This window comes from Myotis brandtii, unplaced genomic scaffold, assembly GCF_000412655.1.
Source record: "Myotis brandtii unplaced genomic scaffold, ASM41265v1 scaffold216, whole genome shotgun sequence".
In the NCBI taxonomy this organism is placed as follows: domain Eukaryota; kingdom Metazoa; phylum Chordata; class Mammalia; order Chiroptera; family Vespertilionidae; genus Myotis; species Myotis brandtii.
This window is the reverse complement of record NW_005358092.1, coordinates 3599001-3612250: the sequence shown is the minus strand read 5'-3', so window position 1 is coordinate 3612250 and position 13250 is coordinate 3599001. Positions and strand designations below refer to the sequence as shown.

The window sequence follows — 13250 nt, the reverse complement described above, 5'->3', positions numbered from 1 at the left end:
AGAAGGGAGGGTGTTTGAGACACACACACACACACACACACACACACACACACACAGCAAGAAACATCGTTATGAGAGAGACATACTGATTGGTTGCCTCCTGCACTCACCCCAGCCGAGGGCTGTGATTGACGTGCAATCCAGGTATGTGCCCTTGACTAGCAATCAAACCTGAGACTCTTCAGTGCTCAGGATGATGCTATAGCACTGAGCTACACTGGCCAGGCCAAACATATGACAGTTTTAATGAAGAGCGTTAGCTGTGTGGTTCTGGCTGAAGGTATTTCATGAGGTTACAGTCAAGATGTCAGCTGAGTCTGCAGTCATCTAAGTGTTTCTCTGGGATTGGAGGATTCTTTTCCAAGCTATCTTACATGGTTGTTGGCCAAAGGGCTCAGTTTCTCACTGTGTGGCTCATTCTGTAAGGTAGCTTGGATATCCTTACAACATGGCAGCTAGCTTCCCCCAAGTGAATGATCCAAGAGAATGGCCAAGACAGAAACCCCATTGTCTTTTGTGATTTAGGCTTGTAAATGATTTATCATCAAGAAGCTAATCACTAAGTCTAGTCCACATTCAAAGAGAGAGAATTTTGCTTCCCCTCTTAAAGGGAATATTAGCACTGGGGAGAGGTCCTTGTCCCACCTGTTGCTAGTGGGAGTGGGCTTCTGGTGATATCCCGAGAAAAGGAATTTTCTGAGGCTCACATGGGAGGATGAGATATTGTAGAAAGCTTTATTTCTGTGGGATCAAACCCCTGACTTTCCAAGGTCCCATTTGCCTCAGTCTTGCCATAGGAGTCACATTTTGCTTTTAGCAGAACTAAAATCAAAGGCAGTGTCCAGAGTTTCCATTCCATGTTGGGTAACAGTCTAATCCAGCATCAGGCTAGTCTAGTTTGTGTTCCCAGTTGCAGTCTGTTAGTCCATTGCATGTGGGGTTTGCCAGTGAATGCAAAAGAGCCAAGAGCACAAGCTCCTTTCTAGAGGATTATGTATTCCCAAATTTTCGTGGTCTTGCATTGGCCCCACCTCTTCCAGCCAGTGATTTCTGTTCCCAGATTTGATTGACAAGGACGTTCCCTAGTCACCCTGATTCACTGTGTGTGCACACCCATATTTCCCTTTGTTCAGTCTTTTCCCCCAGTGTTCTGTAGGGAATGGACCAGTGGTTCCCTGGGGAGTCTGAAATTGCAGCTTCCTGGTGAAGGTGCTCAAATGACTTGCCTATAATATCTGGCCTCCCTTTTTCTCCTTTCCTCTTATGAATTACTAGCTAATTACAACCATAACAGTATCAAAAAATTTGTCTCCCATTGGGAGAGCGCAGGCTTACGTATTGCTTACTGTAAAAGTGGTGGATTCACTAAGCTCAATGTTCCTCAGCTGTGGTGCAAACTCACTCCATATGTAGCATCTATCAAAGTCCCTTTGTGTCACCTTGTGGAATTTGGGAGAAATAGGGAGCCAGTGTAATCTTAATGATCATACTGCTTGATGTGCTGTGAGGAATAAAGTTCTTTGTCTCTGAGCCAGGAGACTCGTGTTTTGTTTCATAGGCAGAGAGAGAAGGTTTGAAATAACCACAACAGATATTAGATAGGGAGCTAACAAAATATTGGATAGGAAGCTAACTGGGACTTGTAGGAGCCTGGGGGCAACATAATGGGCTCAAATTGAACAGCTGCATGATTTTCTCCAGCAGCAAGCAGGATTTCAGGTGTGTAGTCTGTGAAGGTGTTTCTTTTGGATTAATCAGGGGGAAGGGAGTTTGGAATGTAAAATTATTTTTGCAAACTTTTGTGGTATAATTTATGTACAGTAAACTGGACATATTTAAAGTATACAGTTTGATGAGTTTTGACATGTATATGCCTGCAAAATTATTACCCCAGTCAAAATAATGAACATTTTCATTATCTCAAAAGTTTCCCCCCACCCCTTTATGATCCACACCTCTCCCTTATCCCCATCCCCAGGCTTGCACAGATTTGCTTTCTGTCATAATATATTAGTTCTAGAATTTTTATATCAATGAAATCAAACTGAATAACTTTTATGGGTTTTTTTAGGTCAAAATTCTTTTTTGTCAACTGTTCAGAGTGCAAGAATTATTATTTTGTGGTTGTGTTTGTGGCATATTGTTAAATGTATTTACTTATTTATCCTCACCTGAGGATATTTTTTCCATTGATTTTTAGAGAGAGTGGAAGGAAGGGGGGGGGAGAGACAGACATCGATTTGAGAGAGATTAATTCTACACAACAGTGGAATTTTGAAAAGTATTATTTAATATGCTAAAACCTATTACTTAACCTAAGCCAATTCTTTGGTAGAATGAAATCACAGAGATCTAGTTTAGATCTTTGTTAATTTATCTTTGAGAGAATGGTGGAAAGTAGGAGGATAGCTATGACTTTGTGTTTTTTGTTTTTTTTAAAATATATTTTTATTGATTTCAGAGAGGAATTAAGAGGGAAAGAGGGATAGAAACATCAATGATGAGAGAGAATCATTGACTGGCTGCCTCCTGCACACCCCCCACTGGGGATCAAGCCTGCAACCCAGTTATGTGCCCTTGACCAGAATCGAACCGGGACCCTTCAGTCCGCAGGCCAACGCTCTATCCACCGAGCCAAATCGGCTAGGGCTGACTTTGTGTTTTAAAAATTTATTTTATACTTGTAGGATATGACTATATTTTCATTTTTTTAAAAATTAAAGCTTTATTGTAGTATGAATATAACATTTTATAAGTGAAACTAAAGCCTCCACAAACATTCCCCTCTCACCCAACCTCCCTTTACAATATATTCCCTTACCCTCTAATTATTGCTGTCTCAAATTTGGCATTTCCCATGTAGGAATTATATATATGATTTAAATATATTTTAATATTTAAATTGTATATATATATTTAAATATATTTTTATTGACTTCAGAGAGGAAGAAAGAGGGAGAGATAGGAACATCAGTGATGAGAGAGAATCATTGATCGGCTGCCTCCTGCAAGTCCCACACTGGGGATTGAGCCCACAACCTGGGCATGTGCCCCAACCGGGGAATCGAACCGGTGACCTCTTGGTTCCTGGGTCTACACTCAAGAGCTGAGCCACACCCGGCCTGGTTCTTTATATATTTTGTATACAGATCTTTTATACATATGTTAGATATATTTTTTTCACCTAGTTTGGGTTTTCCTTTTAATTTTGCTTGTAGTGATTTTTTGGGTATATTTTGTCTGTTTGATATAATTTAAATGTATTAGCTTTTTAAAAAATGGTTTTTGCTTTTTGTTTCTTATTTAAGAACCCTTACTTTAACTTAAGTTCATAGGATATTATCCTGTTTCCTTCTAACACTTTTAGTAGTTTTCAAGTGTGTGTGTGTGTGTGTGTGTGTCTGTGCGTGTGTGTATATATATTTAAAATATATTTTTATTGATTTCAGAGAGGAAGGGAGAGGGAGAGAGAGAGAAACATCAATGATCAGAGAGAATCATTGATTGGCTGCCTCCTACATGCCCCTTACTGGTTACTGAGCCTGCAATCTGGACATGTGCCCCACCAGGAATCGAACCGTGACCTCCTGGTTCATACAAGCACTGAGCCACACCGGCTGGGCTCAAATGTATATTTTTAAGATACATACAATTTATTTCCATGTACTGTGTGAAGTAGGGATGTGATTTATTTTTTTTCAAGAGTACCTTTTGTTTTGACTCCATTATTGGATGTTTATCCTTTTCTTACTGTTTTGAAATGTTACTTTTAGGTCCTAGCTGGTTTGGCTCAGGGATAGAGCATCAGCCTGTGGACTGAAGGGTCCTGGGTTCGATTCTGGTCAAGGGCACATGCCCGGGTTGTGGGCTCAATCCCCAGTAGGGGGCGAGCAGGCGACAGCCGATCAATGATTCTCTCTCATCATTGATGTTTCTTTCTCTCCCTCTCCCTTCCTCTCTGAAATCAATAAAAATATATTAAAAATAAATAAATAAATAAATGAAATGTTACTTTAAGCATATACTAAACTCACATATATAATTTAGACTATTTGTGGACCAGTATTATACATTTTTAATTTCTATAGCTTTAAAAGGCTATAAGTCTTTATGAGAAATCCTTGGGGTTCAGACGTGATATTAGAATCTATATTTTCCCCCAGTAGTACCCAATGGGCATTATGCAGTATCCTGTAAGTCCTACATATTATTTTCTCAGTGAAGTGTATGAATAATCACACTAAGTGAGATGCATATAAAAAATAAGTTACCTTAGATCAGGTCAGGTTTTGCTTCTAAGTGAGTTAAAAAGAAAAAAACAAAACACTTTTCAGACATTTTGGATTTTTGGATTGCAAATAAAGGATCCTGGACCTGTAATTTATCTTGCTATTTAGGGGCCATATTCCTTCTTTGTTCTTTTATTCCAGGTTGTTTGGTTATTCTTGTATCTCTACTTTTCTATTTGAATTTTAGAGTCAACTTTAGAATTATGTTAAGAATCTTGTAGAGATTTTCATTGGAATTTGAAGTAGTTGGGGAAGAACTGACCACCTTTACAGTGTTTGTGTTCTTATCCATGAACATGGATATCTCTCCTTTTGTTCAGGTGTTGTTTCAGTAAAGTTTTGTAATTTTTTTAAAAAAATGCATGCTTTTTTTGTTAGATTTATATCAAAGTGTTTTTATGGTTACTATTGTGAATGAGCTTTTAAAAAATTACATTTTCTAATTACTATTACTAATGTGCAAGAAAGTATTGCTATTTATATATTAATCTTGTGTCTGACAAACTTGTTGGGTTTTATTATTAGTCCTAATAACTTTTCATTTTATACTCTTGCGTTTCCAGTTAGAAAATCATATCTTCAAATAGTTTTATCTTTTCCTTGGCAATCACTTTTTCATTTGCTTGGTATGGTTTCAATATTCAGTTTTTGGGAAATGTGAAATATTTATAGAATTATGTTTACTATGAAATAAATTGTGCTGTAAACAAATTTTGAATGCATGAGTAAATAGAGGATAGAAGGGAAAGCTTCCTCAAGTGGGGGTAATGCAGTGTTTCTTAGAAGGGAAATGGTTATTATTGGAGGATTTACTGTGTGATCTTCTCATTACAGATATGGTGTAAGATATTTCTTCAAGACTGGACAGCTGAGGACCTGTTATTTCTGATTTGCCTTAAACAAACTTACAGCCATAGAGAAACCTCACGGAGTTCTACATTTTGCTCTCTGCTTTATACCTTCCCTGGTACATAAATTCATCTTGCAGTCATGTATGGAAGTGCTCGCTCAGTTGGGAAGGTGGAACCGAGCAACCAGAGCCCTGGGCGTTCACCTAGGCTTCCACGTTCCCCTCGCTTGGGCCATCGTCGAACCAATAGTACAGGAGGGAGTTCTGGAAGCAGTGTTGGAGGTGGCAGTGGGAAAACCCTTTCAATGGAGAATATCCAGTCCTTAAATGCTGCCTATGCCACATCTGGCCCTATGTACCTAAGTGACCATGAAAATGTGGGTTCAGAAACACCTAAAAGTACTATGACACTTGGCCGTTCTGGGGGACGTCTGCCTTATGGTGTTAGGATGACTGCTATGGGCAGTAGCCCTAATATAGCTAGTGGTGGGGTTGCTAGTGACACCATAGCATTTGGAGAGCATCACCTCCCTCCTGTGAGTATGGCATCTACTGTTCCTCACTCACTTCGTCAGGCAAGAGATAACACAATCATGGATCTGCAGACACAGCTGAAGGAAGTATTAAGGGAAAATGATCTCTTGCGGAAGGATGTGGAAGTAAAGGAGAGCAAATTAAGTTCTTCAATGAATAGCATCAAGACCTTCTGGAGCCCAGAGCTGAAGAAAGAGCGAGCCCTCAGAAAAGATGAAGCTTCCAAAATCACTGTTTGGAAGGAACAGTATAGAGTTGTGCAGGAGGAAAACCAGGTTAGTTTTTTTCCGTATGTTTGCTTTTACTGTCTGAATTCATGCATATAAGTGAAATGAACCATTCTTTTTTCCTTTCTTAGGTTTTTCCCTTCTTGTTACATTTATCTTCCTGATTATTATTTAATTTAATAATTTCTATTCTCTGTTTCTTGGCTTTTCCCAGGTTTGGTCCTTTGTCTTGATTATTTTTTATTTTTTTGGTTGTCATGTCCTCTTGGCAATAATGAGGAGCAGTTCTTTCTGTGGACATTCATGATAGTTTAACTTAAGGATGCTTATGTAATTTTTTTTTTAGTTCTTTAACAAATTTAAGGTGGAAGAAAGACAACTTGGTGTGATTGTGCTTCTAGAAAATAAATATAATGAGGCATAATTATGGGCTTTGCAGTTTAAGAGCTAAGTGCTGTCTTATCCTATATGATAAAAGGCTAATAAGCAAATCGGCGGAACGACTGGTCGCTATGACGCGCACTGATCACCAGGGGGCAGATGCTCAATGCAGGAGCTGCCCCCTGGTGGTCAGTGCGCTCCCACGGGGGGAGCGCTGCTCAGCCAGAAGCTGGGCTCACTGCTGGCAAACCCAGCGGCGGTGGCAGGAGCCTCTCCTGCCTCGCCTTTGTGGCAGCGCTAAGGACTCCTCGGGGGATGTCCGCGGGGAGTGGGCCTAAGCCAGCATTCAGACATCCCCCGAGGGGTTCCGGACTGCGAGAGGGCGCAGGCCGGGTTGAGGGACCCTTCCTCCCCCACCAATGCACGAATGTCGTGCACCGGGCCTCTACTTAGATATATGAAACCTTCATTTATTAATTTTCTGCCCTCTTCCAAGTTGTAGTTAATGTTTTGGCCATAGCCATTTTGCATTCAGTGGTATATGACCACAAAGATGTGGACAAGTCATATTCAAACTGCAGCAGTTAAAATCTTAATTATAGTTTATGTTGAAAATACATTTAGAACTTTTATTTTTTTAGTCCTTACCCTAGGATATGTGTGTATGTGTGTGTTTTTAAATTGATATGAGAGGGAGAGGAAAGAAGAGAGATGGGAGGGGGAGAGAGAGAAACATCGATGTGAGAGAGAAATATTAATTGGTTGCCTTCCACACACGCCCCAACCTGGGATCGAATCCACAACCTGGTTATGTGCTCTGACCAGGACTCAAAGCTACTGCTACTACCCTTTGGTACACAGGATGATGCTCCAACCAACTGAGCCACAGTGGCCATAGCTACACTGTTAACATTTTTATGTTTCTCTCTAATGAACTATCTCTGTGCATATACACATACAAATTTTACATGAAGGGAATATTATAGGTGTTATACTATATATTAAAGTCTTATGATATACTAGAGGCCCGTTGCACGAAGATTTGTGCAATAGGCCTTCCTTCTCCTGGCTGCTGGCACCGGTTTTCCTCTGGCACCTGGGACCCAGGCCTTTCGTCCGGCTGCAGCAGCGAGGTTTGGCTTCTCCACTCCGGCTGCAGCAGAGAAGCCAAGCATCTTCCATCTTCAGTCGTCTTCAGTCTTCAGTCGTCTTCAGTCTTTGCTCCGCGCCTGCATATGCAAATTAACTGCCATCTTTGTTGGGTTAATTTGCGTACTCATCCTGATTGGCTGGTGGGTGTAGCAGAGTGACACCAATTTGCATGTTTCTCTTTTATTAGTGTAGATATCTAAATCATCGTTTTTAATGCCTGTATACTATTGTGCCTGTACCTGTTAATTTACCTAACATCAGAGATTTAAATAAAAATCTTCATATTTAGTTTATTTTGTTCATTAGATTCCACATATGAGTGAGATCATGTGATACTTGTCTTTCTCTGACTGGCTTATTTTGCTAAGCATAATACTCTCCGGGTCCCTCCATGCTGTTTCAAAGGTTAAGAGATCCTTATTTTATACAGCTACATAGTATTCCATGGTGTAGATGTACCACAGCTTTTTTATCTATTCATCTACTGATGGGCACTTGGGCTGTTTTCAGACCTTAGTGCTATTTACAATAGCACTGCTATAAACATAGGGGTGCATATGTTCTTTCTGATTGGTGTTTTAATCTTCTTAGGATATATTCCTAGAAGTGGGATCACTGGGTCAAATGGCAGTTCCATTTCTAATTTTTTGAAGTGATTCCATACTGATTTCTATAGTGGTTATACTAGTCTGCATTCCCACCAGCAGTGTACTAGGGTTCCTTTTTCTCCCCATCCTAGCTAGCACTTGTTGTTTGTTGATTTATTGATGGCAGCCATTCTGACAGGTGTGAGGTGGTAGCTCATTGTCATTTAAATTTGCATCTCTGATGATTAGTGACGTTGAAAATTTTTCCATATGTCTCTTGGCCATTTGTATGTCTGCTATAGGTTAAGTGTCTATTTAGTTCTTCTGCCCATTTTTTTTATTGGATTGTTTTCCTTTTGTTGATTTGTTCAAGTATTTTATATATATTGAATATTAACCCCTTATCAGATGGTCATTGTCAAATATGTTCTCCCTTTTCATTTTGATGCTGTTTTCTTTTGCTGTACAGAAGCTTTTTATTGATTTCAGAGGGGAAAGGAGAGGGAGAGAGATAAAGAAATATCAATGATGACAGAGAATCATTTGTAGGCTGCCTCCTGCATGACCCCTACTGGGGATTGAGCCCATAACCTGGGCATGTGCCCTTTACCAGAATGGAAATCGGGACTCTTCAGTCCACAGGCTGACACTCTACCACTGAGCCAAACCAGCTAGGGCTGTGCAGAAGCTTTTTATGTTGATGTAGTCCCATTTGTTTATTTTTTTCTCTTGTTTTTCTTGCACTAGGTGTTGTGTTAGTGAAAATTTTGTTACATGAGATGTCTGATATTTTGCTACCTTTGTTTTCTTCAAGGATTTTTATGGTTTCACAACTTACATTTAAATCTTTTATCCATTTTTAGTTTATTCTTATGTATGGTGTAAGTTGGTGGTCTAGTTTCGTTTTTTTCACATGTAGCTGTCCAATTATCCCAACACCATTTATTGTAGAGATTGTCTTTAGTCCATTGTATGCTCTTGTTTCCTTTGTCAGATATTAATTGAGCGTAATGACTTGGGTTGATTTCTGCGGTTTCTATACTGTTCCATTGATCTATATGCCCTTTTTTTTTTCTGCCAGTACCAGGCTGTTTTGATTATGGTGGCTTTGTAGTATAACTTGAAATCTAGTATTTTGATTCCTCCAACTGTGTTCTTCTTTCTCAAGATTTCTGCAGCTATATGGGGTCTTATTTGGTTCTATATAAATTTTTGGAGTGTTGGTTTAGGTCTGTGAAATATGCTATTGGTATTTTAATAGGGATTACATTGAATCTGTAGATTGCATTGGGTAGTATGGACATTTTAATGATGTTGATTCTACCAATCCATGAACATGGTATATTCTTCCACTTGTTTATATCTTCCTCTGTTTTTTCAGCGCCCTATAGTTTTTGAGTACAAGTCTTTTACCTCCTTACTTAAGTGTATTCCTATTTCACTTTTTTTATTACAATGGTAATTGGGATTGTTTTGTTGTTTCTCTTTCTGAGAGTTCATTATTGGTGTGTAAGAATGCCACTGATTTCTGGATGTTAATTTTGTATCTTGCTACATTGCCAAAATCCTTTATTAAATCTACATGTTTTTTAGTGGAGTCCTTGTGGTTTTCTGTGTACAATATCATGTCATCTGCAAATAATGACAGTTTTACTTCCTCCTTTCCAATTTGGATGCCTTTTATGTTTTCTTCTTGTCTGATCACTGTTGCTAGGACCTCCAGTACTATCCTATATAATAAAACCCTAATATGCAAATTGACCGAACAGCAGAATGGCCAGTCGCTATGATGTGCACTGATCACCAGGGGGCAGATGCTCAACGCAGGAGATGCCACCTGGTGGTCAGTGCGCTCCCACAGGGGGAGCGCTGCTCAGCCAGAAGCTGGGCTCACGGCTGGCGAACCCAGCAGCGGTGGTGGGAGCTTCTCTTGCCTCCACAGCAGCGCTAAGGACCCTTCGGGGGATGTCCAACTGCCGACTTAGGCTCACTGCGGGCCCACTAAGCCTGCAGTTGGATATCCCCCAAGGGGTCCAGGACTGGGAGAGGGCACAGGCCGGGCTGAGAAACACCCCCCCCCCCCCCCAGCCCCCAATTCACGAAAGTCGTGCACCAGGCCTCTAGACTAAATATATAAAAGGCTAATATGTTAAGTGTCTGACTGGCTGCTGTGACATGCACTGACCACCAGGGGGCAGATGCTCAGTGCAGGAGTTGCTGTGATGTGCACTGGCCATTTACAGAGAAACGGCACTGCGGACCTTGCACTTACAAAGCAATACTCGGGTTTCCCCAAGTGGGACACAGGCCCCACCACCACCTCAGAGTGATAGCCCACCAAATGGCAGCCAAGCCCAGCCCAGCCCGGAAATGGTCACTGTACGTGCTGGGCAATGACGTCATGTAGCAATGCCCAGCTTCCTTTCCCTAGCTACTAGCCTCCTTGGAGTTTCTTCAGCCCAGGAACCCAACTTGCTTTATAGCCAGGTGGAAACATTTTACAGTTCAACCAAATGTTTGTGAAGCGTTTTCACGTGCCTCATCTCATTTGATCCTCACAGAAGTCCTGGAGTAGGTAGATAGGAGACTGTAGAATCCTATTTTCTTTTTATTAGCAAAAACAATAGAGATTTAGAAAGTTTAGAGACTTGACCCAACTAAGAAGAAGTAAATGGCCCACAGCCCAGCCCAGCCCGGAAATGGTCACTGTACGTGCTGGGCAATGACGTCATGTAGCAATGCCCAGCTTCCTTTCCCTAGCTACTAGCCTCCTTGGAGTTTCTTCAGCCCAGGAACCCAACTTGCTTTATAGCTAGGTGGAAACATTTTACACCAAATGTTTGTGAAGCGTTTTCACGTGCCTCATCTCATTTGATCCTCACAGAAGTCCTGGAGTAGGTAGATAGGAGACTGTAGAATCCTATTTTCTTTTTATTAGCAAAAACAATAGAGATTTAGAAAGTTTAGAGACTTGACCCAACTAAGAAGAAGTAAAAATTGGTGGACCTTGAAAATGACTTCAGGTTTTCTCACTGCGCAGAATATAGTCAAACACTGTTACAGTTAAATATTTTATCCTTTGTTCTCCCTGTGTGATCTACAATAATAATCTGCTTCCTGTTGATATTTATTGCTGTTTTGCTGAGTCACCTGAAAGAGAAATTGAGGTGCTTCACGGGGCTGGGGAAAGTTTAGCTAAATCAGAAAGCAGGTCTAATTAAGCAAGTTTATATATAAAAGGCTAAGTTGACTCACACATGCGCGATACATATAAAGCTCTCACTGGCGCCAGTCGCACGCATGTGTTTTGATCTGTCATTGTCGATCGTGAATTTGGTTGACACCTCTATTTTTTTTAAGGTATTAGATATGTGTCCTTATCCCCCCCTTACCCCCACCCCCCCTCCCGCTCATGCCCTCTCCTCCCTGGTGTCTGTGTCCATTGGTTATGCTTATATGCATGCATACAAGTCCTTCGGTTGATCTCTCCCCCTTACCCCCACCCTCCCCTACCTTCCCTCTGAGGTTTGATGGTCTGATCAATGCTTCTCTGTCTCTGGATCTGTTTTTGTTCATCAGTTTATGTTGTTCATTATATTCCACAAATGAGTGAGATCATGCAATATTTATCTTTCTCTGACTGACTTATTTTGCTTAGCATAATGCTCTCCAGGTCCATTCATGCTGTTGCAAATGGTAGGAGTTCCTTCCTTTTTATAGCAGCATAGTATTCTATTGTGTAGATGTACCACAGTTTTTAATCCACTCATCTGCTGATAGGCACTTAGGCTGTTTCCAAATCTTAGCTATTGTAAATAGTGCTGCTATGAACATAGGTGTGCATATATCCTTTCTGATTGGTGTTTCTGGTTTCTTGGGATATATTCCTAGAAGTGGGATCACTGGGTTAAATGGGAGTTCCATTTTTAATTTTTTGAGGAAACTCCATGCTGTTCTCCACAGTGGCTGCACCAGTCTGCATTCCTACCAGCAGTGCACGAGGGTTCCTTTTTCTTCGCATCCTCCCTAGCACTTGTCATTTGTTCATTTGTTGATGATAGCCATTCTGATAGGTGTGAGATGGTACCTCATTGTCATTTTGATTTGCATCTCTCGGATGATTAGTGACTTTGAGCATGTTTTCATATGTCTCTTGGCCTTCCTTATGTCCTCTTTCGAAAAGTATCTATTTAGGTCCATTGCCCATTTTTCTATTGGGTTATCTTCCTTTTGTTAAGTTGTATGAGTTCCCTGTAAATGTTGGAGATTAAACCCTTATTGGAGATAACATTTGCAAATATATTCTCCCATGCAGTGGGCTTTTTTGTTGTTTTGTTAATGGTTTCTTTTGCTGTGCAGAAGCTTTTTATTTTGATGTAGTCCCATTTGTTTATTTTCTCTTTAGTTTCCAATGCTGTAGGAGATGTGTTGGTGAAGAAATTGCTTCGGCATATGTCTGAGATTTTGCTGCCTGTGGATTCTGCTAAGATTTTTATGGTTTTCTGTCTTACGTTTAAGTCCTTTATCCATTTTGAGTTTATTTTTGTGTATGGTGTAAGTTGGTGGTCTAGTTTCATTTTTTTGCATATATCTGTCCAGTTTTCCCAATACCATTTATTGAAGAGACTGTCTTGACTCCATTGTATGCTCTTGTTGCCTTTGTCAAGTATTAATTGAGCATAGTGGATTTGGTCGATTTCTGGGTTCTCTATTCTATTCCATTGGTCTGTATGTCTGTTCGTGTGCCAGTACCAAGCAGTTTTGAGAACAGTGGCTTTGTAATACAGCTTGATATCTTGTACTGAGATCCTTCCTACTTTCTTCTTCTTTCTCAGGATTGCTGCAGCTATTTGGGGTCTTTTTTTATTCTAGATGAATTTTTGGAGTTCGTTCTAGGTCTGTGAAATATGCCATTGGTATTTTAATGGGGAGCTCATTGAATCTATAGATTGTTTTGGGTAGTATGGACATTTTAATGATGTTGATTCTACCAATCCATGAACACGGTTATGTTCTTGCATCTGTTTACGTCTTCCTCTATCTCCTTTTTTAGTGTCTTGTGGTTTTCCAAGTACAGGTCTTTTACCTCCTTAGTTAAGTTTATTTCTAGGTATCTTAATTTTTTTGGTGCAATGGTAAATGGGATTTTTTAAAATCTCTCTTTCCGTAAGTTCACTATTGGTGTATAAAAATGCCATAGATTTCTTGGTGTTAATTTTGTATCCTGCTA

The 13250-nt window shown here is 40.2% G+C and overlaps 1 protein-coding gene across 5 annotated transcripts in view; it reads left to right on the top strand.

The window, feature by feature from the left end:
• Nucleotides 1-13250, top strand: part of ERC1 (ELKS/RAB6-interacting/CAST family member 1) — a 462570-nt gene that overhangs the window by 3539 nt on the left and 445781 nt on the right. For all 5 annotated transcript variants that reach the window (XM_005865924.2, XM_005865923.2, XM_005865922.2 and 2 more), the window contains exon 2: nucleotides 5124-5948. In XM_005865924.2, coding sequence (XP_005865986.1) covers nucleotides 5280-5948 — 669 coding nt within the window. In that variant the 5' untranslated portion in view covers nucleotides 5124-5279. The remainder of the gene's footprint in view (nucleotides 1-5123; nucleotides 5949-13250) is intronic.